This window comes from Mustela putorius, unplaced genomic scaffold (genome assembly GCF_011764305.1).
Source record: "Mustela putorius furo isolate JIRA1106 unplaced genomic scaffold, ASM1176430v1.1 tig00003942_pilon_pilon_pilon, whole genome shotgun sequence".
NCBI lineage: Eukaryota > Metazoa > Chordata > Mammalia > Carnivora > Mustelidae > Mustela > Mustela putorius.
In genome coordinates this window covers 17,102,236-17,128,247 of record NW_025422087.1, presented here as the reverse complement: position 1 = coordinate 17,128,247, position 26,012 = coordinate 17,102,236, and the positions used below count along the sequence as shown (strand labels likewise).

Here is a 26,012-nt window from a genome sequence, read left to right as displayed (position 1 = left end):
CCCAGACCACTGCCCGGTGGGGGACTTCCTTCAGTGATGCCTCGAGACTCAGTGCCCGCCTCTTCTCACACCCTGTAGCCCCTGTTCTCCTCACCACTTACGTGGCTCTTGGCAGAAGTTCTTTTCTGTTGTGACTTAGCTGCTTTCAGGACAGTCTCAAGGGAGAGACCACGGCCCATACAGCCCGCGGATCCGGCTGGTACCACATCCCTACGTAGTCACCCCCGAGTCAAAACCATGCAGGCTCAAACAGTGGACTTACTTGTTAGCATTTAAAAACTATAAATCCAGACGGAAGATAGGACATTAAAACAGTAACCACCCCGTCCCTCTGAAACGGAATATTCAATGATATCACCCCAGGGTTTCGGTCACATCGCTGGATGTTGTTCTCTTCCTTCACAACTGGACAGACATGCCACCAGCCCGAGGTGAGACAAACCTCTGCAGGGTTCATCCCCTCTCCCCCCACCACTCCCTGAACCGTGGCACGCGGCAGTCCGATCGGGAGACACACCGGGAGCCAGGGACCCCAGCCTGGGGGGAGAGGTGCGCTCCCACCTGCTGTGCCTCTGTATTTCCCAACGGAGAGCCGGTACCGCTCCTTGCTGGAGGCCACCTGGAAGGCATCGTACACGGCATAGGCAGACTCGTTGGCGGTCTGGAGGTCCACTCTCACCTCGTAGCGAGTAGGGGTGCCAGTGGTGAGATTGTGTAGCTTGTCGAGTCCTGAAAGCAAAGGAGGGGGTCCCAGTGACCGATCAGCCGGTGTGTGCTGGCACGCGCCTGCGAGCGTCTGCGACTGCCAGCACCGAGAGTCGCCGTGGCCTTTCCCTCCTCTGCTCACTCTGTCTCTGCTGGGGGGGCCTGTTTTCTCCTCCTGTTCTCTCTTCGGCACAGCTGTGTTTATGAGTGGGGAAAGCGTGTCCTCTGGGAAGGAGCCGTGGGGGACAACCGGGTGGGGAACCTGCCCCCGACTCCTTGTCTCTAAAGCAGAAGCGCTTCCCCCTCTCATCCCCGCATCTTGTCACGTGGACAAGGACGTCAGCCACCACCCTGAGGTCTCTGAAGGAATTCCTGGCCGAGCTGACCATGACCATGACCTACCCTCTCAGACAGAGTCTCCAGATTACGATTTCTTTAATTCTTCCTTTCCCTGTGGATGTTTGTGGCTGTTTCACTCCCCATGAGTATCTGCTGCACGTTCGAGCAGGAGGAGAAAAGAGAACGCCATCCCCACACTGACTGGCAGGCCTGAAGAGCCACAGGGACTCCAGCCATGACCCTCTAGGAACAGCCCCGAATCCCAGTGGGCCAACTTTTCTAAGACGTGAAGGCCCCGGGGAGGGTCCTGAGTTGCTGACACACAGCATGAAGACCCCCTGGGATGCGCCCACCCCGTCATGAGCCCAGCACAAGACAGCCTTCCCAGCAACATGGCCCGATCGACACCCTGGTGGGCAGACTCCTCAAGTGTCCTGTCCCTGTCCCTGGGACGTCTTCCTGAACGTGGGGGGCCTTCTAGAGCTGCCCGCACAGCCTTTAAGGGGGAAACAACCCCTCCCCCACAGCCCTCCCGGAATCCCCAAGATGATACCAAGCCAGAATTCCTTCATGGGGTCCCCAAAGCCTTCCACGTAGGTCCGCCAGCGCTTGAAGAAATCCAGCTGCCCCGTGTTGCGCCTCTGGAAGACCTGCCAAGGGAAGACGGGCCTGTCACTCCAACACACGTGAACAGCCATGGCTGAGTGAACGAGGACAGCAGCTCGGACTGGGGGCTGCCCTGAGGTTAGACAGCAGCAGAGGGAAGGTCAGATGGACCGACATGGCGACTGAAAGTGGGTCAGAAAGAGAAGGCAAGGGAGCCTTTCGTGTGCTTTGGGCTTGTGGCACTGGGTGGCCGTTCACTGGGCTCTTGGCTGAGATAGGGTTCTGAGAGAAGACGGGGCTGTCGGTGCGCGCTCACCTGGCACGAGGGAAGTGCGAGGCACTCCTGAGGTCCCCTGGCCGCTGAAGATGCCACAGGAGCAGCTGAGCTAAGGGTTAGGGTTCTGAAGAGAGATCTGGGCCAGACTTGCAAAGGTGCAGGTGTGTCTGAGACGCTGCTCAGTGTTTGCCCATCTCAGTGTCCTGTCCCCAGGAACACAAGCGGGAAGTGCTTCTCTTTTAGGTCCCTGGCCAGTCAAGTGGGAGCCACGTGACTCATTCTAGCCAAAGGGCTTTAGTGGGAGCACAGAAGGGCGGGGAGGGCTTGCTCTCTCTCCATGCCCTGTCTTCTACTGCCTGTGCCTCGGGGCCTCCGTGAAGGCCACGTGTCCACAGGGCAAGAGCCCTGAGGAGGAAATCAGCCTGAATCCCTGAGTCACCGCCGACAAGTGACTGCCAAACCCACAGAAGGCTTTGCACACACGAGAAGAAACTTCTCCGGTCCTCAATCACTGGGATTTGGTGTTGGCGTGTTAACTACGGCACAGCCCACTCTAGCCTAGTGAACACAGAAAGCCCCGGGGACACAGAGAGGAAGGCGAAACCGCTGGAGAGGATGCGACCACCTGGGAAGAAAAGTGGGAACTAAAAAGAGAAAATGGCCCAGAATCAAGACTCAGGGGCCTGCACTACGCAGCAGCCGGTGCGCAGGAGGAAGGATGCGCTCTTGAAGGGGGCGGGAGGAGGGCCCGGGCGTGCCGAAGGACAACCAGGAGAACGTGGAACCACAAAGACCACCAGGAGAAAGATACGGCTGATGGTGTCAAAGGCAGGTCAGTGCCAAGGAACACGAGAACTAAGGAGCATGTCCATAGAATTTAGGGACAGAGAAGTCAGGAGTGACTCTAACAAAGGCTGCATTGCAGAGAGACGAGGGCAGAAGCGAACGTGGAATGGCCTGAGGAGTGAGCGGGCAGTGAGAGCACAGACACAGACTTGGGTCTTGGGTCCCGCTATTTCTTGAAAGTATGTGCGGCCTGCTTTTCCAAACTCCTTGTTCGGGGGAAGGAAGGCAGTGCCTGTCAGGGTAAACTAGATTCTTTTATATTAAGCAAGCCTGAAGAGTGCCTACAAGCTAGTCACACCTGTGCGCACTACTGGAATGGGTAGTAATGGTCGTGGTCCTCGTAACCTTGAAAGCCACGCTCAACACCATCTTCACTAATCACAGAAACGACTCTGGGATTCTGGAAGCCTGGATGGCGTCTCTGTCTTCACCCACTTCCCTTCGCACCCGTTCAAACGCAGAAGCCCCGTCTCGCTCCTTTCCACCACGCTTCACCGCAGGTGCCTTGAAATAAAACACGGAACCTCAAACTTGGTACAGTAAACTTCTCGATATCTGTGCGTTCTTTCTGTTTTTTCTTTTTTCTGGGAGACACAGGGAGGGAGGAGAGAAGAGGTGGCCTACAGCAATGCTGACAGCTCCGTGTGGAGCTCACCGGTAACTCCTTTCGAAGCCCCAGCCCACCTTTGCTGGCCCAGAAAGCACTGGACTAGGGCATCTCTCTACAGTGGGCAGGGAGAGCCCGGGGCTCTAAAGCAGACCAGGGCCACTGCCCGGCCAGCAGCTGGTGAGCCGGTCATCCCTGTTACTGAGCCTCAGTCGGCTGTGGGACAAACAGGGTTAGAAGCGGGCAGGGAGCATCCGTCTCAGAGGTGTGAGGAGAAGTCAAGGAGACGGTAAGGGTAGAAATGTTCTCCAAAGCTCCCGAGCTGCTGAGCAGAACTGAGGGAATGATCAGGCAAATCATTCCAGACTGCACTAACATTGTGGTTTCTCTCCCCTTTGTCCTTCATTCCAGAGACACGCTCGTTCCCCTCTGGGCTGCTTCATTTCTTCATTGGCTCATCCACTCAAGTAACCGCCATTACGGAGCAGCGTGTTCCGTGCTGGCTGCAGGGGGAGGACCTGTGATGCCATTTTCCAGACGGGAACGTTCAGGACGGCGATTAGCCACATTGTTATAATCGGCTGATCATCTAGTGGCAGATGCAAGGATAGAACAGGGATCTCTCCATCTTTTCATCAGAACGTTTGAAAATACCAGCTTCACTGAGCTCATGTTCCAAAACTCATTTCTTAAGATCCTGGGGCTGTTTATTTCCTAGCATGCTGCCCATTCTGGTCCCTTCCCCGGGACTCTTCCTGTGCTGCAGACGGTGGGATCCCAGGGCAGATGCCGTGCCGATGTTCCTTCTACGTCAAGTCCAGTTATATTTCCACTAGCATAACTAGTTACGGTACAAGGTCAGGCTCAATAGTGACGCTGCCCACCTGGGACAGGTGCCTCACAAAGGCATTCTCCAATCAAGGAACAGCGCTTGGCATGATGAGAGGGGTTTGTCCACCTGATTTCTTTTAAGGATTTATTTATTTTAGAGAGAGTGCATGAGCAGGGCGAGGGGCAGAAGGAGAGGGAGAGAGAGACAGAGAAGCAGACTCCCCACTGAGCACAGAGCCTGACATGGGGCTCAACCCCAGGACCCCGAGATCATGACCCGAGCCAAAACCCAGAGTCAGAAGCTTAACTGACTAGGCCACCCAGGTGCCCCTCCCTGATTTTTTTTTTTTTTTAAAAGATTTTATTTATTTATTTGACAGACAGAGATCACAAGTAGGCAGAGAGGCAGGCAGAGAAAGAGAGAGAGAGAGGGAAGCAGGCTCCCTGCTGAGCAGAGAGCCCGATGTGGGGCTCGATCCCAGGACCCTGAGATCATGACCTGAGCTGAAGGCAGCGGCTTAACCCCACTGAGCCACCCAGGCGCCCCTGATTTTTTTTTTTTTTTTTTAATAATGCTTCAGTTCAGCTAGGAAAACTCTGAACAATCGTTTTGACGTTCTCTCCATCACTACGGAGATGCAGCTCCGCACTTACTAGCTTTGTCCTTGGGCAAGTTGGTTAACCTTGACAAGCCTTGCTTTTCTAAACGATGAGATCAAGATGTTAATAGCCCACTTGTCATTCTCTTAAATCGAGGCTTTGGCAAGATCATTAATCATAATAAATCATGAAAGTGTGAAGGCCAGAGACTGGCACATACACATATAATAAGTTATTATTAAATCTCAATAAAGGAAAGTTTGCCTTTTACTATGTCAGATTCCAAGTGAATTGACCCACTGTGATCACCTGCCTGTATCTCTTGATCAGGGAGCCTGATGTGACTCGCTCAGAATCTAACCCATTCCCATTCTATGGGGAGAAAACCTTATAGCGAACTGTTTGGGGGTAAAAGAAGCCCCTTAGCAGGTCTGTCTCAAGGCGGGCAGAATTCTACACTCCAGAGCTGTTATGGCACTCTAGAACTTAATGTCCTGACTGATTCCCTGGGAAGAAAAAAACAAAATGTCATTTAAATGCCTGTGGAAAGAACTTCTAATGTAGTCCTTAAGACTTGCAAGACAGAAGACAAAGGCGGAAATATTCCAGGCACTTAAGTGTTCCCGTCTGGTCCTCAACCCAGCTCGCCTCCTGTGACACCAATTACCTCGGGGTAGGGTTTTTCTGGCCTCTTAATCACATTGGGTTCCTGCCACCCCATGGACAAAAATTCCCTTAAAAGGATTTTGGAAGCTCCTGGGTGACTCAGTTAAGCATCTGACTCTTGGTTTCAGCTCAGGTCATGGTCTCAGGGGGGTGAGATGGAGCCTCTCGTGGGAGTCTGCTTGACATTCTCTCCCGCTCCCTCCTCCCACTCACGCTCTCTCTCTCTCTTTAAATAAATAAATAAAATCTTATTGGAAAATAACAGAGCAATGCACTAAGGTCATCTCTCAGTGACAAAAGATCCTTGAGCCCCAAACGGTGGAAACTGTCAGTAAAAGACCTGGCAGAGAAGGTTCCAGGACTCAAGTGTTTTCAAAACTGTGGCAGCTCTGAGCAGAACCCTATAGAATCTCACTCAGTTTGTGTATTCCCTTCAGGAGCCTGGGTCAGAAAACGAGTCTTGGGAGGGGGTGAGGGACTGGTGCTGGTTAGAACGCAGGGTGATTTTTTCTGGAACTAACCTCAGCGACCGGGTCAGGGTCACTCGCATGAGCTGGTTGTAGAAGGCAAGCTCCTTGAGGGCAGGCCTTTGGGTCTGTCTGGCTCAAGGCTGGTTCTTGAGTACATAAAACAGCGCTTGACACGCAGCAGGCACCCAGTAAATACTTGTGGGAAATAATCTGGGGTATTCCCAGGCAGAGAGACTGGCAGATATCTTTCTAGAGGTTGCCCTGGACAAACGTCTCCTTCCCTAGGGAAGGCTGGCTTTCAAAAAGGCCACCTGAGACAACACAAACATTCAGCCATGTGTCAGTTACGGGCACGAGGCAGGAAACTGGCTTCCAGCCTGAAGAGACTGAGCGCTTACCACAGAGGTGCTGAAAGCAGCAGGAACCGCCCTACGGGTTTCTCAGGGGCAAGACCCTCCCAGGTTCCATTCCGTTCCATTGTTTTTATAAATCAGTCAGGAATCTCCCTCCATCCGCTCCAGATACTGCCTTCCAGCCACCAGATACAGCGGCGCGGATGTGGATGTAAGTTTCCTTCAGTGCTGCTTCTCAGATGGGATCGTCTCATTCGCGGCTGCTCAAGTGTCTTTGCTTTTTCCCGACCCCGGAGCAGACGTGTCAGTGAACGTGGTCTGAGCACTAGGGGCTCCTGCTTCCTCCTTGTGACAGCAGGTGAGGCCGCACACTGGTTTGGGGTGGTGAGAGCCTCTGTCGGTTCAAGCGTGGGGAGAAGGGGGCAGGGGGAGGCGGAGGGATCAGAGGGGAACCCTCAAAGGCAGCTCATCTTATAAATTGGATCAGGCTGCAGCAATCGAAGCAGGTACCACAAGGAGGGGTAAGCAGACCATAGCCCCCGGGGAATAAAACCCCTACACAGAAGAGGGACCCCTGAGACCCTGCCAACCTTCCCTCTTTCAGGCTTCAGCCCTTCAAACCCGAGTTTGGCTTCTTAACAGCAAAGCAGGAGGCAGAACTTAGACAAAGAGCTTCAGTTCAGAGGCCAGAGGCCCAAAAAGATCATGCATTTCCCTCTTGGATGGCCTGAGAGGACCCAAAGGGAAAACCAATGATCTGGGAGGCTCCTGATTGGGGGTGAGGGGGTGGTCCTGAAATCTGGTTCCAATTTTTGGCATTAACTCTTGTAAAGCACCAAGGCACTTCTCCCCGTGGGCCTCCATTGACCTATCTATGAAAGAGAAATGGTAACCTCTGTCACTTATGCGAAAGCTTCTGCGGGAGAGTCATGTTGATGACAGGGCTTGCAAGAGAAGAAAATGGAGGTGACACATCCACAGAGGGCATCATGAGATGCTGATCAACCACAGCCTCCACAGCCATTAACCATTAGCCTTCGTTCCACAAAGCCAGCTCTATCCCAGGTGTGAAGTACTTCCGGTGGGGTTGGGGGTGGGGGTGGGGGTTAAGTCGGGATCCATCTGAAAGCCAGCATGAGCTGCCAACGCTCCCCTCTCCCGCGGAGAAACACTCACGATCCAGCCGCCTCCGTCCGTGTCCATGTCACAGTACACCCGCAGGGGCCGCCTGGAGTCTCCGTGCAGGTAGATGGTGTACATACCACTGGCGACATTGCTGTTCTGCTGAACTTGACTGCAGTCCGCAGGATGTGGGAAACGCGCACCAACTAGGAGACAAGCAGAGAGAGGGTGGTGTTAGGGAAAGGGCAAGGAAGGAGGAGGAGGTCTATGCCCCCCAGGCACCCACATCACTTCCTCCCCTAACTCCCACAAAATAATATTCTGTTCTGCTCTGCTCTTTAGTCTTTCTACCATGAGATGGATTTCATCTGAACCCCTAACCCTATTTCTATTGCGCCATTTCCAGAGAAATCCACCACTCTGTCCACTCGCTCCTCCTTGGACACCTCTTCTAGGCTCTCCGACGCCCACCCTTGACCATGTCCTCATTCAGAGTGTGGGAGTCCATGTTACCTGTGGAAAGGCTGGTGGATACACTCCTGCTCCGTCGATCACCCTTAAAGGCGACCAAGGAGACAGGGTAGGTGATGCCCTGCTCAAGGCCTTGCAACTCAAGCCTCTCGTCCCCTCTTCCCAGCTGTACCTCCTACCAAACAAAGGAGACAGGAGACAGTCAGTATGTCATCCCCGGTGCCCAAGGTGTCAACAGCATTCCCTGGGGCTAATGACAGGAGTTCTCTGAGAGGAGAGTGTTGGTTTCTTTGAGGGCTTCATGGCTCCCAGATTCCCAGTGGGTCACATCAGCTTCCCTGGAGGGTAGTGCCATGGAGACTCATGGGAGCATGAGCTGAGAGCGAACAGCCAGGTCCTGCCCCTGGGGGAGCAGCCCCCAGGTCTCCTGGGAACCTCAGCCTCCAGAAGCATGCTGGGATGCCGACTACAGCCACCAAGGCTGGCGACACTGGGCTGACAAGCTAATTAAGGGGACTAAAAGTGACCACTGATGTCTGGGAGGCAGGGGCATAGTTGGCCTTTCAATTCTTCCTTCTGAACCAATCTGACTTCCTCTATGAACAACGGGGCTAACTTTCCCTGAAGGGCTGCCGTAAGTCATCACTGAGGTCATGAACAAATCCACATGCCCTTCCTTTTCCCCTTCCTCCCGTCTTTCTCGCCGAGAAGAAAGACGAAAAATCTTGCATCAGAACAAGCTCCCAAATTTGCTGGTCTTCAGATTCCAGGTGGGAGGCATTACTCTTGAAATCAGGGTTAATCGATTCATTCAACAAACATTTACTGAGCGCCTCTTGTGGTCCTGGTTCCAAGGACTGCAGATACAGTGATGGATATGACACGGACAAAAAGTCCTTGTGTTCATGGGGCCAACGTGAATTGGGAAAGACCAACAATAAACGCAAGACCATGGACAGATGTGTGGCCCGTGAATATGCTACCATCGGCTAGGGGCAGGCACACACGTGAATCCTGTGAAATGAGGCCACACGGAGGATGTCAACAAATAACAGGGGCTAGCACCTTCCCTTCCCACAGCAGAGGATCACTAAGGACCGACTCGTTTCTCAACTCATTACCATCACCATGACCCTAGCAATCAAGCTGGTGGCCCAAGTCAGGGGCAGCATGTGGTTGGGGGACATGGGCACCCAGAGGAGAAATGGGAAGTTTCCAGTACCTTAACGGTGCCATCTGGGAACTGGTAGGTGAGAATGTAGCCATCGATCTGAGCAGAGGGGGCTGTCCAGGTCAGCACCCCTCCAGACTGGGTGACAGCCGACGGACGGAGGTTTCTGGGAGGGTCGATGTCTGTACATAAAGCCAATGAATGACGCTTACTAAGTATTATTACAACTGGGGCAAGACAATGTTTGATGTGTCGACCTAGTTTTCCCTGCTTCTCCCGTTTCTTTTCCTCCCTTCCAGCAGGGAGTCGTCTCTGCTCTTCCTTGCCACCAACCCCTTGCAGCCTCCGACTCCAAAAGCACACAAGTGGATTAAGAAAGTGGGGGTTAGGTGGGTAGCAGACCGAGTGAATCCGTGCTCCCGTGCCTCCCCCTCCCCAAACCGCAGACTCTCCAAGAGTGGCGTGGGGGAGCAATCTAGGTGAGCGGACGGGTTCTCAGTGACTGCAGGGCTCCCAGCGTGGCGCGGGAAGCTGAGAGAGTGCAGATCCGAGAAGGCCCTGTGCGCAGAAACTGGGCAAACGCAGCAAACACCGACCTGGAAAGATGACCGAACCCCTCGGCGCCCACCTCCCCGGGCCCGGCGCTGGGAAACGACCCAAGCGTGACCCTAAATTTACTGAGATTCTGACCACATAGCACAGAAATACAAAGTTCTGTCTCCTGCCTAATTAAATGTGCGGCCTTAGATGCCTCACCCTGCACAAGCCCGGGGAAGCAGGGGCATGCTTGTGTGAAGGAGAGAAGGAAATGGAAGAAGAGGGGAAGCTCCGCCTCTGAACACGGGGATGCGTGCGTGCACCCTGTGGACCAGGGAAACTCAGGCTCAGCAAAAATTCTAGTCAACACCATATTAATTGGTCAGATGGCTCATTTTTTTTAACCAAATAAGATATTGAATGAAAATTTCCATTTTGAAAAATCATCACAGAAGATGATTTTAATTTAGAGGTTCCCAAAAAAGACGTCTCCAAGCTATTTTCTCTCCAGTAGCATTTCAGCTGAGAACGGAATTGCAATATTTTAATAGAAATCAGGCAGCTGTTGTTTTGAATTAGGATGTTTTGACAAATTTTGAGTTTCAGTAACATTAGCTTGGTCTGACTTTCTAGAGCATAACATCTGGTACGGATTTTATTCTTTCCATCTCCTGCAAAACTGAGTTTCCTGCATTGAGAAATTAAAGCAAAAACCTTAACTATTTAAATATCTTAAGCTGGCCTCTGTTAGTGCTCTGACTGCCCACCCATCTGCCGGTTACAGGCTTGAGAGGTCTGCCTTGGTTATTTCCATGTTTCTCTGAAGCAGAAAGATGGTGATATTGTTGCCTTTAAAAATGGCAAGTGTGAAAAAAAGAGAAGATAATGAAAGGGACAAGGAAGACAAGGGACAAAAGAGACAAGGGAGGCAGACAGACAGACAGAGGGAGAAAGGAACTAATTACCCTGGAGACCTGCACTGGGCATTAGGGTTTCTATACGCTTTAGTTTGAAAATGTTTACCATCAGTATACTTTACTTTCTTTTATTTAAAAACCCGTGCTAATTGTAACTGATAAAGAAATTCAAGACATCCTGTAACTCCAGTGGCCACACACAGTGTACCCCGCCAAAGGGGGGACGGCCAGGCCTTGCCCAGACCGTCCCCAGAGGCCCGAGGCCGTCAGGGAGGGCCCCATGAGCTTCCCAGGTCCCAGTGAGGGGGATGAAAAGAGAAGAGCTTCCCAGCCTCCCTCTTCTCCAAACTGGGGCTGAGGCCCAGCGGGTCCGAAAGCCCAGGAAGAGAGCCTGGGAGCTGGGCGGGGGGGGGGAGGGAATGCGAGGGAGGCTACGTTTGCACAAGCACCTGGAAGAGCCGCACGGGCTGCCTTTCACACTGTCTTCTCTACACCTTCCTAATCAGAGCCGTCAGGGCCGCAGAGTACCTCAGAGGGGGAAAGAGGGAACCCCTCTGAGGAATGCCTCAGGTGAAGCCGCTGCCCGCCCCTGTTCCCCTCCGCACCCCCAGGTATGGAGGAAGACTGTCCTGATGGACGTACATGGTTCCTTGTCCCAGGTCCTCACAGTACCTGTCAGGGCTGCGGTGTCGGCCTTCTTGCTCTCCCAGTCCCCCTTCTGGGCCCACACCTGGACCGTGTACTCCACACCCGGCCTCAGGCCCGTCAGGACGGTGCTGCTCTGCTCCTTCCCCACAGCCACCTCCCTGGTGTCCCCATCGGCCGAGGTGTAGCGCACCATATACTTGTCGATGACGGCTCGCACTGGGTCCCAGGAGATGGTGGCCGTGTCCTCTGTCACCCGGTCCGTCACCAGGTTTTTGGGGCTGTCAATTTCTTTTTAAAAAGGAAAGTCCGAATTTTAGAGCCTAAGGGAGGCCATCCCACCACCCCATCGCCAGGAGCCCTCCCTTCAAATTATCTTTAATAATGATACAATTCCATTGAAAACAGGTGTGAAAGGCCCCTAGTTTCCATTTTCCAAGGAAACCAACCCCTGGATATTACAACTGGGAGGAATTAGATCTTCAGCAAGTTCATCAGTACGGAAATTTCCTGTCTCTCTCGTTTCTACAGAAGTAACCAAAAAAAGTCTCCTGAGCCACAAGAGAAGAGGCCCAAACGGCGGCTGAAACCGCCTCTTCGTTACCTCCGTGGGATCTGGTTATTTGGTTTCACAGACTCTCAGAGCTGAGAAATCAGATCTTCCAACCTTCCTTGTCTTTGATCGAAGGGGAGCATGGAGGCCCAGAGAAATGAAAAGACTTGCCCCAGGTCCTGCTGTCTTCTTGTGATAAAACCCCGACAAGCCCCTCTTTGCTCCGACTCCCACCTTCTGAAGGACTTTTCTCCTTTGTGTCTGCGCTCACACCGGCACCCCGGTCTCTCCTCGATCGTCGTTCCCACACCGCAGGCTCTAGGACCTCCTGCCCCTCTGACCCCCTAACTGGCAGATTTCTCACGAGAATGGGGTTCACCTTCACTTCGCTCCTCCTCTCCCGTTCAACCCTCGATCAATGAAGTCTGGCACTCTTCCCCAGCACGCCACTAGAATGCTAGAATTCGTCACCCCCAGGTTCCCGCTGCCAAATCCGATCGACGCTCGCCATCCTCACCTCACTAGCCCTCTGAGCAGCATCTAACAGGGCAGATCCACTCCGTCTGTCTGAAAACACTCTCAGCTCTTGACTTCCATGACCACACCCTTCCCTGGTTTTCTCCCAACTGTCTGACCCTTCCTGGGTCTTCTTCATTAGTGACCTGGCTGACCACCTCTCTACACTTCTCCCTAAGAGACCTCAACCATGGCCATGACTTTGCATACCAACCAATGCCCTCAGCTCCCTGATCCGTGACCCCCCAGCTTGCACCTACAACCACATTTCTACCACGGCGCCTCATATGGACTGGATCCGTGACTGGTATTTGTGGAGTCGATAAGAAAGTCACTCACTCAACCAAGGAATCTCACCACCTTCTCCAGTTTAAACCTGAAAGTCTTCCCATTCCTCCCCGAGCCTACTTACCTCTCAGGCTCCCCTCAAAAAAATGTTGCCCCAGCCTTCCTTGTTGTTTAGGCCAGAAACACGGGTCATATCTGTTCACTTTCTTCCCTCCCCACATCTCGTCCATCAACAAATACTGGCATTATGCCTCCAAAATGTGTACCCAGATAGCCCCCTCTCCTCTTTCACAATGGCTGTCGTCCCCTCTCACCCGGATTTTACACTAGACTCTTCACTAACTTTCCTGATGTTACTCCTTTCCTGTCCTCCACGGATTCCCCTCACTGTGGCCCAAATAAACTTTTTTAAACAAATGCTACATCAAGCTGCTCTTCTTCTGATGAACACGACATGTCCCCTGCTGCAGGGACCGTGCGGTCCCGTGTGAGTGACCCCGCCTCCTCCCCCTCACCGCACACCACGCACACCGCACACCCTCTCACCCTCCCTGCTCCGGCCCCCAGCCCCTCTCCGTTCTACAACCATCTTAGCTGCTCCAGCTCCAGGCCATCACACACACCCTTCTCGCTGCCAGAAATGGCGAGTTCTCCCACCATCCATTCTCCCCTTCCTCCATGAGCATCCGTCCAATGGACCTCTGTGTAATGATGGAACTACCCTGCACTGTCCAATTCAGCAGCCATTAACGATGTGGTTACTGACCACTCTGCAAATCATTTAATTACTTCTCATTAGTTAACATGTAAGGAGGCCCATGCAGCCAGCGGCGCCTGTGTTGGATGGGGCAGCAGAACAGAAGTGGAGGCTGGACACATGACCATCCAGTTGAAGACTTCACTCCCCAGCCTTTCCGGGAGGGAGGTCTGGCGCTGGGGCTTGGATCTGGCCAACGGAATGGGAGAAAAGTGAAGAATGTGGGCAATGTTCCGGCCCTGCCCTTCCCTTTCCACTACTGGAATGAGGGGAGGAGGGTGGAGGTGATGCCCCACGGATGAATGACCGGCAATACAGGAGGAGTCGGGCTCTCCCGTGCCATGCACCTACCATACCAGCCTGGCCCACTTACCCTCTAACTATTCCACAAGAATAAACTTCTCTCTTGTTTAAGCAAATGCTCTTTGGATGTTCCTGTCCGTGTGGATCTTAACTATTACCCATCCCATCCCTTCTAAGAAGCATGCCTGCCCTGTAATTCTTTGTACCTGCACCGTGTTCACCTCTTTCAAAGAGCTGACCGTAGTTTATGGTTATAAGTTTCTTTGCTTGGTGATCGCCTCTCTTTCCCAATGGACTTTAAGAGAGTAGGAGTACTTGTTTTGTTGGCTGCTATATCCCAGGCATGCCATGAGAAGATGCTCTTCGAAACTTGAAATGAACGCAGAGCTCCAACCTCCCAAGGTCACACTTGCTCCTCTAAGCTACGCACCATTCATCAAGTTGGACCTATGCAAAACATCTTGTCACAGAACAATTCTCTAACCCACGGTTTTGAGGAGCACAGGCTTGGGGAAGAGTTTTAAGACCTTCACAGGCCTGCTCAGTACTGAGTCTGTGACTATACTTTGATTTTTCTTTAGGTGAGTGAGGTTTTCTACGGTAAACTTGCCTAAAACCATCCCTGAGTCACAGACCCCAAAACCAGAAGTGACATCATTCGGCAGCAATAGAGCAGCCCACGGAGAGGACCTGAGTCTCTTTTCTCCTCCCTCCTGTTACCTGTCAGGGCCGCGGTGTTGGCCTTCTTACTCTCCCGGTCCCCCTTCTGGGCCCACACCTGGACCGTGTACTCCACACCCGGCCTCAGGCCCATCAGGACGGTGCTGCTCTGCTCCTTCCCCACAGACACCTCCCTGGTGTCACCATTGGCGGAGGTGTAGCGCACCATATACTTGTCGATGACGGCTCGCACTGGGTCCCAGGAGATGGTGGCCGTGTCCTCTGTCACCTTGTTGGTCACAAGGTTTTTGGGACTGTCAATGTCTAAAAGGAAAAGTACCGATCAACATGCACTATTAATAGTACAGTGGAGTATAGTACAGAACCTCGGGGTAATCTTTCTTGGGGTGATACTCTTCTGTGTCTTGTGATATCCCCATTACCTATGCCCTGACTACTTCAGTGAGATGTCCTCTCCCCAGACAGACTTTGACTCCCCAAGAAGAAAGCAGAGTAAGCCACAATTTACAGATCTACACTATCACCTCCACTAAGAATTTAATAAAACAAATTTCCTTATTTACTTAGTAAGCAAATGTCCAGTTCCCCACTAGGTACACAGCGTGGTGTTACGTAGTACACAGGGCCCAGTGGAAGAAGATACAGCCCATGCTCACAAGCAGTAAAAATTTTGTTTCTAAAATCATATCAACAAAGACCTCTGATTACATACAAGATGATTCTAATAGCCAGAAGCACATGTCAACTCCTAGAGGCAGAGGGCCACCTCCTATTCTGCTCAGGGTTCCCACAGCCTCATAGAAAACAAAGCACAAGGTAAATGCACAACATCCCTTCTTAAATGAATCAGCCAATTAAAAACCAGTTTTAATATGCTATACATATTGTGGATGCACATGTAATGCTGGTTAGCTGGTTAAATCACTAGAGAAATATGGCCTCACATTCTTTCACAATCCATTCAGAATAGAACACAGATGTTGCCTTTATCCTTTAAACCAGAATTACCACGACTCATTCATGCCAAAGCACACCACACATATCTACTTGTGCTGCTAGATGTAAAGTCTATTTCTCAAAGTTGAATTTTCCTAATGTTATTATTAATATTAACATTTGATTTTCATCTTCTGTTCTCACTAAAACACAATGAGAGACCCTTAATACTGTGTACAATGAAATATTCATTTACTCAGAGAAGGAGTCACGGGGCAAGACCATCCAATCGTGGCAAAACTGGAGCTTGAAACTCCCGCTTGGATCTGACTTGTAAGGAAATGAGTTAAAAAGAAAGTAAGGGAGGGTGTGTGCATTCTCTTATGAAGGGACATGATCCTCCGTAATCCTGCTCCTCCATAAATCATCTAGTCTGCCTGTGTCAAAGCAAGAAAATAAATTGGACCAGCCATAGGCTTAGTCCTCCATTCTCGATACTCCATTACCTGTGGGGGCCTTGGTGTCGGCCTTCTTACTCTCCCGGTCCCCCTTCTGGGCCCACACCTGGACCGTGTACTCCACACCCGGCCTCAGGCCCGTCAGGACGGTGCTGCTCTGCTCCTTTCCCACAGCCACCTCCCTGGTGTCCCCATCGGCCGAAGTGTAGCGCACCATATACTTGTCGATGAGGGCTTGCACTGGGTCCCAGGAGATGGTGGCCGTGTCCTCTGTCACCCTGTCGGTCATCAGGTTTTGGGGGCTGTCAATTTCTTAAAAAAAAAAAAAAATATTTGGAAAGGCCTAAGCTTGGAAGCCATGGAAGAGATACCCGAACCCCATCACTGTCATTTTCATATAGGACTCTCTTCCCACAAGGCAACTGTATCCTCATCTGGAGTCGGCTGGGAGTCAAGGGAGAAAGTAACCCCTGGCTCCTAATTTCAGAAGACTATGCATTGCAAACTTCACATATTTTCTCTTGGCTTTCCACTCCCCAAAATGTGGAAGGAATGACATCTTCTTAGCAACACGATGGCACATCAAAACCACAATTAAACATCTGCCATGATGTTCAGGGAACCCAATGTATCGTTTTCTCAAGGGCTACTTCAGAGCCAGTCACTCTAAAAACATTATCACATGCCCTACAGTGGTCAAGGCCTATAACATCTTTGCTGAGTCTGCTGAGCACAGGGCCACCACGCAACTTCGCCTCTCCCTTCAGTGGGTTTAGTGGCTCCGTGAGCAGATCACTACCAGGCAGACTGATGGCTACCAGCTCTCAGCGCACTGAGATCACCACGCGAGCTCGCTGTCCTTTTTGATCTCTAGGACTCTCTTTGCAAAGTCCCTCATCTCAGGGCACATCTTTCTTTGGTACTATGCACACTCACATCCACAGGCTCAAAATTCAACTGCGATTGACCACCTTTCTCTTGTTACCTGTTGGGGCCTTGGTGTCAGCCTTCTTGCTCTCCCGGTCCCCCTTCTGGGCCCACACCTGGACCGTGTACTCCACACCCGGCCTCAGACCCGTCAGGACGGTGCTGCTCTGCTCCTTCCCCACAGACACCTCCGTGGTGTCACCATCGGCCGAGGTGTAGCGCACCATATACTTGTCAATGAGGGCTTGTACTGGGTCCCAGGAGATAGAGGCTGTGTCCTCTGTCACCCGGTCAGTCACCAGGTTTTTTGGGCTGTCAATATCTGAAAGGAAAGTTAAAGTGAACTATTAACAAGCACCAAAGAGTGAGACCATGTTCCTTGTAGGGAGGTAGTTTCCTGTTCTTGTGTTTTTCCCATCTCCTATGTCAGTTTTCAATTGTTTCATGGAGGTAGACCTTCTCTCCATAGTTAGACTCTTGGATCCTCCAGGAGGCAGCACATGACAAGAGAATGAGCACTAGATCCAATGTCAGAAGAGCGAGGTTCTCTTCCAGCCCAGAGAGCAGAGCACAGGGACAGGAAAAGCCCAGAGCAGAGCCAACAGACCAGGGATCTAGGCCCAGCCCTGTCATCTGCCAGCTGTGGCCCTGGACAGCTAGCTCTGAGCCTCAGCTCCTTCTTTGTAAAATGTGGGCCTTACTATCTAGATATTAAGTTACCATAATATTCCATGAATATTCCATAAATCTGACTCATGAGTCATCTGCTAATTTCATGATGTATAAAAATTATTCATTTCTATGTATTGGAGGTTTCTGACCTGTAACATGGGGATATTGATCTCTGAGATACCCATCTCACCAAAAGCCTCAGAGGACCAAGCAAATGAGGAAGACAACCATCCTTCGTTGCTGGTGGGTATGTAAAATAGTGCCAGCATCCTGGAAGGAAACATTTTAGCCATTCCTCAAAAGGTTAAATATAGAGTCACCATGTGACCCAGCAATTCCACTCCTACAACTGAAACACGTCCTCACAAAAATCTGTACGCAAATGCTCATAGTACCCTTATTCACCACAGCCAAAAAGCAGGAACAACCCAAATGCTCATCAGTGACAAACAGATAAACACAACATGTTACTGCCATCCAGTTGAATTTTATCTGGCAAAAAAAAAAAAAAAAAAAAGTGGTGACATGCTACAACGTGGATGAACCTTGAAAATATTACGTGTAGTGAATAAAGCCAGTCATAAAAAGTCACAAATTGTATGGATTCATTTGTATGAAATGTCCAGAATGAGGAACTCTACAGACAGAATGTAGTAGTTTCCTAGGCTGGGGGCAGTTGGGGTGGGACTGCTAATGGACAAGGAACTTCTTTCCAGAGTAATGAAAATCTTCTGAATTAGATACTAGTGATAGCTATATAACTGTAAATATACCAAAAACCACTTAATTCTATGCTTTAGAAGATGACATTTTATGGAAAATAAATTGTATCTCAATAAATGTATTATTTTTTAAAAAATGAGAAGGGGCATCTGAGTGGCTCAGTCAGTTAAGTGTCCAACTCCCTATTTCAGCTCAGGTCCTAACTGCAGGATCACGAGATAGAGCCCCACATCAGGCTCCATGCTGAGTGTGGAGTCTACTTGGGATTCTCTCCCTGTCCCTCTGCTCCTCCCCCTGCCACCTCTCTCTCTAAGATAAATAAATAAAATCTTCTTTAAAAATGAGCAAAGTGAGATGAAAGAGCTTTACAAATTATAAATGAATACAGTGTGTAAGTGCAACCTCAGGATCCCCAGAACAGAGCACACCATCCTCCAGAGAGGATTTACCTGCTAAGAAAACAATAACCCTTCCTTGTCCCAAAGAGATCAGAGCAAAAACCATTTCCCTAAAGTACTAGGCTCACAGATCTTAATATACATGGTTTTTTCCTATCTTTTCCCTTTCAAGTAGAAACATTTCAATGATTGAACACAAATCAGAGGAATGGTGAGTAGATAGGACCAATCACCATTTATCTTTCTAAGACCAAAGTATGAGGCCACGGATAAGCTCCTGAGTTTGAGATGATGTGTAATAGGAAGAAGAAGGATGGTGTCTGCTGTCTCTTATGAAGGGACACCATCCTGCCCTTTCATAAACCATCTAGTCTGTTGGTGTCAAAGCAAGAACACAAAACTTGACCATCCATAGGCTTAAGCTTTACATTCTCAAAGAACAATGCTCAGTTACCTGTTGGGGCCTTGGTGTCAGCCTTCTTGCTCTTCTGAGCCCCCTTCTGAGCCCACACCTGGACCGTGTACTCCACACCCGGCCTCAGACCCATCAGGATGGTGCTGCTCTGCTCCTTCCCCACAGACACCTCCCTGGTGTTTCCATCAGCCGAGGTGTAGCGCACCATATACTTGTCGATGACAGCCTGCACCGGGTCCCAGGAAATGGTGGCTGTGTTCTCTGTCACCCGGTCAGTCACCAGGTTTTTTGGGCTGTCGATGTCTGAAAGGAAAGTTAAAGTGAACTATTAACAAGCACCAAAGAGTGAGACCATGTTCCTTGCAGGGAGGCAGTTTCCTGTTCTTATGTTTTTCCCATCTCCTATGTTAGTTTTCAGTTGTTTCATGGACATTGACCTTCTCTCCATGGTTGGATTCTTGGATCCTCAAGGAGGCAGCACAAGACAGTAGAATGAGCACCAGATCCAGAGTCAGAAAATCTATGACCCTGCACATCCCAGCTGCCTCTGGCTGGGCCTCAGCCTTATCCTATAAATCTGGGGTTGAGGTTGGATAGACTTTAAAGTTCCTTTGAGCATTAATGTTCCATACATACATCTAATTTCATAAATTACTAATTTGTTTCATGACCCTGGATAAGTCACCTCACTTCTCTACATTTATAAAATACGATTATAGCATTGTACATATCTTGCTGGATGGCTCTGAAAACCAAGATGAAAAATATCATGTAAAAGGAGGATTTGAAAATATTGAATATTAGTGTCTATAGGAAAAAAAGGCAGAGCAAGATAATGTTAGTGTGTATCCTGGAGACTTGTTGTATTAAATGAGGTAATAATAATCTGCCCTTTACGACAATTCTTGGTGCAGACTAGATGCCCACTGACCATTAGCTATTATTAATGATCTCACCTTGTTGATAGTTTATGAATGAAAAAGATTATGCTACCCCACACCATGTACACAAGAAGGTATTCAAAAATGGAGTCACCAAGAAAATAACAGCATGTCTTTGTTCTGAAAGTTCATTGCAAAAGTAATTTCCCTAAAGTCCTTGCTTCTAGATAGGTCCTGTCACAGATGTGCAGTGGTATAATCAAGCAGGTCTCTTACCCTGGCTTGGGATGTGACCCCAAGAAAAGTGGAATCTACATTCCAACCTGACAGCCCACTGACATGGCAGGACCAACAAACAGTCTTGTGACCCATGGCTGACCAACCATCTCCAGACTATGAAAGAAGTTGGAGGGACGCCTGGGTGGCTCAATTGGTTTAGCATCTCCCTTTGACACAGGTCATGATACCGAGGTCCTGGGATGGAGTCCCACATTGGACTCCTTGCTTACTGGGGACTCTGTTTCTCCCTCTGCCTGCCACTCCCCCTGCTTGTGTTCGCTCCCCCCAGCCGATAAATAATTAAAATCTTAAAAAAAGAGAGAGAGGTTGGAGAGGCCAAAGAGATGGGACTTTGAGAGTGGACTTCTTTGGGTGGAATTAAACTGTGAGCTTCATGGGTGAGACCCAAACCTCGAATAACCATTTGCAATGGGATTCCTTACAGAGCTGGTAATGCATGTCCTAGAGCAAATATTCTCAACCAGGAACCACCGGCAAGGTCTTGAGACTGACTTGGTCACAGTTCAGTTTGGGATGGGAGGCTCCTGGTGTCTAATGGGTAGAGGCAGCCTACGGAGGACAAGACGGACCCCAGCAACAAAGAATTATCGAGCCAAAAATTTCAGCAGTGTCCAGGTTGAGAAAGTCTGCCCACAGCTTGGGGAACACCATGGGCTGGTGTCTGACATGGGCCTAAAATATCTAAGAGGAGAGAGAATGGCTGTTTGCTCTGGCGCAGAGTGATGGAAAGCTGTTGCAAAAGGGTGGTACATCCAGGTGAATGGGAAAAGGGTGATGCACGTTCCCCGTGGACCTGACGTGAGCCAAGGAAAGAAGGGCCCATCGGGGATGGTTTTAGAAGCTGTCCAAGAGGCTCAGGCAGATGGAGAAGGTGACACTGCCCCCCCCGAAAGGCACTGGAGTGCACCCCCATGTGTGCAGGTGGAAGAAAGGGAGCAGGTGACTGGCAGGAGAGACGCATCTGCAGACAGGATCACTAGGACCAAACACTGGAGTGGAGGAGGGCAGCTAAAGAACACGCAGAAGTGCTCCATGAGGGAAAACGTTAGCTTTAACACTCATCAGGCCCCATGACAGGCCCGGGGCAACCGTGACCATCATAGTCAAGTAAGACAACTTACCTCTCCTCCTCCTGAGCCCTGATCTCTCTCCAAGCTGTGCCAAACATACATGGGTCAGAAATCACAGTTAGTGTGCTGGAAGGGGGGCCTGAAGTAGCAGAAGGGAAATACAAGAGAAGCTGAGAGCACCCCCTTCCCAGGGCAGGCAGCTAGCTTGCCAATGGCCCAAGCAGATGGTGGGAAGAATATTTAAATTTAAATGAAGTATGGGGGGCGTCTGGGTGGCTCAGTCATTAAGCGTCTGCCTTCGGCTCAGGTCACAGTCCCAGGGTCCTGGCAAGCCCCGCATTGGGCTCCCTGCTTAGCAGGAGGCCTGTTTCTCCCTCTCCCACTCCCTCTGCTGTGTTCCCTCTCTTGCTGTGTCTCTCTCTGTCAAATAAATAGATAAATTTTTTAAAAAATTAAAATTAAAAAAATAAATAATTGAAGTATGGATAATTACTAAAATGATACATGATGGGAACTAAAAGTGATCGGATATTTGCTTATGTTTAGCCAATAAAACATGGTTATTATTTTTGCCTAAAACACTCATCCAAAGGCAGAAACGGAGAACAAGTGCCACAGAAAGAGTTTCAATAAGTAAGGAGGGAAAACAAAGCAGGCTCGGGCTCACAATCAGTCTCCCTCCACAGCACGGGCACGTGGGCTTTCCATCGTATTTATTCCTTTTCAGGAAAGCATTCACTGTGTTCAGAGCACAGAAGATGCACAAGCAGAGAACAAAGAACTATGAGTAATCATATCAGTCTTTAAAGACCAAAATTTGAAGAGAAGATGAGCTATGCATTCTTTTTTTTTTTTTTAAGATTTTATTTATTTATTTAACAGAGAGAGAGAGATCACAAGTAGGCAGAGAGGCAGGCAGAGAGAGAAGGGGGAAGCAGGCTCCCTGCTGAGCAGAGAGCCCAATGCCGGGCTGGATCCCAGGACCCTGAGATCATGACCTGAGCCAAAGGCAGAGGCTTAACCCATTGAGCCACCCAGGCACCCCATGAGCTACACATTCTAAGAGAAACCATGAAATCGAAGTAAGGGGTACATGTGGACTCTGTAAAGACACCAGAACCTCACTTTCTGCCAAAGTCACAGAAGGAAAACCAACTGACACAGACGATGAGTTCGGCAGTGACACAGTGATGATGTATGCTCCCTTACCTGTGGGGGCCGTGGTGTCGGCCTTCTTGCTCTCCCGGTCCCCCTTCTGGGCCCACACCTGGACCGTGTACTCCACACCCGGCTTCAGACCTGTCAGGATGGTGCTGCTCTGCTCCTTCCCCACAGCCACCTCACGGGTATCCCCATCGGCAGAAGTGTAGCGCACCATATACTTGTCGATGACAGCTCGCACTGGGTCCCAGGAGATGGTGGCCGTGTCCTCTGTCACCCGGTCAGTCATCAGGTTTTGGGGGCTGTCAATTTCTTAAAAATAAAATATATATATATATATATTGGAAAAGCCTAAGCTTGGAAGCCATGGAAGAGATACCCATAGCCCATCACTGCCATTTTCATCTTCTAGGACTCTCTTCCCACGAGGCAACGGTATCCCCATCCGGAGTCGGCTGAGAGTCAAGGGAGAAAGTAACCCCTGGCTCCTAATTTCAGAAGACTATGCATTGCAAACTTCACATATTTTCTCTTGGCTTTCCACTCCCCAAAATGTGGAAGGAATGACATCTTCTTAGCAACACGATGGCACATCAAAACCACAATTAAACATCTGCCATGATGTTCAGGGAACCCAATGTATCGTTTTCTCAAGGGCTACTTCAGAGCCAGTCACTCTAAAAACATTATCACATGCCCTACAGTGGTCAAGGCCTATAACATCTTTGCTGAGTCTGCTGAGCACAGGGCCACCACGCAACTTCGCCTCTCCCTTCAGTGGGTTTAGTGGCTCCGTGAGCAGATCACTACCAGGCAGACTGATGGCTACCAGCTCTCAGCGCACTGAGATCACCACGCGAGCTCGCTGTCCTTTTTGATCTCTAGGACTCTCTTTGCAAAGTCCCTCATCTCAGGGCACATCTTTCTTTGGTACTATGCACACTCACATCCACAGGCTCAAAATTCAACTGCGATTGACCACCTTTCTCTTGTTACCTGTTGGGGCCTTGGTGTCAGCCTTCTTGCTCTCCCGGTCCCCCTTCTGGGCCCACACCTGGACCGTGTACTCCACACCCGGCCTCAGACCCGTCAGGACAGTGCTGCTCTGCTCCTTCCCCACAGCCACCTCCCTGGTGTCACCATCGGCCGAGGTGTAGCGCACCATATACTTGTCAATGAGGGCTTGCACTGGGTCCCAGGAGATGGTGGCTGTGTCCTCTGTCACCCGGTCGGTGGCCAGATTTGTGGGGCTGTCAATTTCTTGAAGAGAGACGAAAGAATGTAGAATTTACCAACTCTCTAGTTCCTATGAGGCCAACATATACACCGACAAAATGATGATCTCGACAAATTTCAGAGTCTGTTCTATGCCAGTGATTGGGATAACTTAAGGGTTTAATTAAGCAAGTGGTCTGAAATTCCAATAGCACTTAATGAAATGTGGCGTTTTCAGACAAAGCCAAAATAGTCTCAGCTCTATAAACTCTACCCATAAGTAGCCTTTGGATTAAAAAAAAAAATGGTCTTCATATACAAATTTCTCCTTTACCCTGGATTTTTATAATACACTCTTTCAGTTCCTGACTCCTTCTACCCTAAAGCAATTATATTTCAGCAAATCTCTGCATCAGCTCTAATATTTTCTTTGGGAAGAAAAATATCCTGGAAGTAGGAGCTGTCAGTTCTTTCCACATAAAACATTATGTCTGAGGCCAGAGAACCAGAAGACTTAAATTGATGGGATTTGAGGTCTGGGAGGATAAAAATAATCCTACTTGCAGAATCTGTCTGGGCTTCTATGCAGTTAAACTGGGTTGGAATCCGGGCTCCAGTGTTTCCTAGCTGCTAACCTCAGCAGACTATAAACCTTACCTCTGGGTCCCCTCACCTCCAGGAAGGAGGAAAGAGCAGTATGTACTTCACAGCTTATGGCAAATCACAAGTGAGCTATTCACATGGTAAATGCTTAAATATAGGCTCTTTGTTATTGCAAGTGCCATTGAGGCCTGAAATACCCCTTTCTCCTTAAAATGTGAACCCCTGGAGGTGGAAATCCAAGCAGAAGTGGGTGATTAGTATGCCTTTATAGTCCTGTTTCAAAAACCACCGCCTCAGGGGCACTTGGGTGGCTCTGTTGAACAGTTAAGTATCTGCCTTCAGCTCAGGTCATAATCCCAGGGGCCTGGATATGGAGCACCCCTTGGGGCTCCCTGCTCACCCAGGAGCCTGCTTCTCCCTCTGCTACTCCCCCTGCTTGTATTCTCTGTCTCGCTGACTCTGTCAAAGAAATAAATAACAATCTTTTAAAAAATAAAAAAAAAATAGTATTAAAAAGAGCCACCTCCTCACATGGCTGAGCTCTCCGTGACAGCAACCACATTTCCAGCCTATGCACCATCGCTGGGTGTGCACAGCCAGGTCGCAGGGGCGGGGGGTGTCGGGGGAGGCACACCCAAGGGAGGCAGCTCACCTCGGGGAGCAGAGTTCGGAAAGTGCTAGGGATAGGGGACAGGGAGGAGTTTCGCTCTGGTTTCTCATCCTTCACTACTCCACCCTCATGGACCTGGCCACCGTCAACACCACTTAATGATTATTAAGGTAATTCCATATTAAGAGAAGAGAAAAAAACAAACCCTGTCCTATTCTTATACTCTAAGCCTTTGCGTATGCTGCTCCACTGCTGACGCCCGTCCATCTACCTAGACTCTGCTCAGGTGTCTCTGCCTCCTCCAGCCAGCCATGACCCCCTCTCCCATCCCAGTCTCTGCTAAGTACCCTTTTTCCTGGTTCCCATAGCTCCAGGGATGTTTGTGGGCTCTAGAAAGACAGAACTCGTGGCTCTTTATCTTTTCTGCTTGTCTTCTCTACCTGGATGGCTGTGAATGCCATGAGCGTGAACTGGGTCTTTCATATCTGCACCCCAAGAGCCCGACTCTGTGCCCGACAGTGCCAGCAATGCCCCATCCCAGGGGCTCCCCATTATCTGGGGTGCTAGCTGACACCACCCCCACGAGAGAGGGGAAGCTTCTTCTCCATTCAAACTTCTACCATCTTAAGAAGACTGACCCTTCCTTTTCACAACACTCAAAATCCTACCAAAGGGAAAGCCTTTGTAACAGAAACCAGGAGGTGGCCATCTACAACCCATGGGCCAAATCTGACCCACAGCCTTCTCTTAGGAAGTTTTACTGAACACAGTCTTACAGGTTCATTTACATATTATTTGTGGCTGTTTTCGCATCTTGATGGCAGAACTGAAAATATGGCCTCTCTGGCCACTCACAGAAAGGGCTGACCCTGCCTTTAAACCTACCTAGGCCTCACCATCCTTACCAGCAGCTTCTCCTTCCCCTGGAGAAGATAAGGCCTACCCCGGCCCAGGAGGCTCCATGCCACCAAATGCTTTGAGGACTGAATGCTGATTAACATTTGCTATGCACTGAATGACTGTGTGCCCCCCAACTCCTATGTTGAAGCCCTAACTCCCAATTTTCTGGTGTTTGGAGGTGAGACATGGGAGATAATTAGGTTTGATGAGGTCATGAGGGTAAGTCTCTCCATGATGGCATCAATGCCTGATAGGAAGAGACCTGAGCTTCTTTCCACCACGTAACAGTACAGGAAGAAGATGGCCACCTAAAAGCCAACAAGAGGGCTCTCACCAGGAACCGAATCAGCCAGCACCCTGATCATAGGGCTTTCTGGCCTCCAGAATTGTGGGAACTAAATTGCTATGGCCAAAGCCCCTGGTCTGTGGTATTCCGTTAGAACAGCCAGAGCTGACAGAGAGGACTCGTAAGAAATAATCAC

General features: G+C 50.1%; 1 protein-coding gene across 2 annotated transcripts in view; it reads right to left on the bottom strand.

Annotated features, from left to right (window-relative positions):
- TNN (tenascin N) overlaps positions 1 to 26,012 on the bottom strand; it is a 58,617-nt gene that overhangs the window by 7,609 nt on the left and 24,996 nt on the right. For both annotated transcript variants that reach the window (XM_013061206.2, XM_013061204.2), the window contains 12 exons: positions 23,199 to 23,462; positions 22,251 to 22,514; positions 18,830 to 19,093; positions 16,641 to 16,904; positions 15,704 to 15,967; positions 14,301 to 14,564; positions 11,191 to 11,454; positions 9,116 to 9,246; positions 7,936 to 8,068; positions 7,477 to 7,628; positions 1,598 to 1,694; positions 562 to 729 (listed from right to left, as the gene is read on the bottom strand). In XM_013061206.2, the coding sequence (XP_012916660.2) occupies positions 562 to 729; positions 1,598 to 1,694; positions 7,477 to 7,628; positions 7,936 to 8,068; positions 9,116 to 9,246; positions 11,191 to 11,454; positions 14,301 to 14,564; positions 15,704 to 15,967; positions 16,641 to 16,904; positions 18,830 to 19,093; positions 22,251 to 22,514; positions 23,199 to 23,462 (2,529 nt within the window). The remainder of the gene's footprint in view (positions 1 to 561; positions 730 to 1,597; positions 1,695 to 7,476; positions 7,629 to 7,935; positions 8,069 to 9,115; positions 9,247 to 11,190; positions 11,455 to 14,300; positions 14,565 to 15,703; positions 15,968 to 16,640; positions 16,905 to 18,829; positions 19,094 to 22,250; positions 22,515 to 23,198; positions 23,463 to 26,012) is intronic.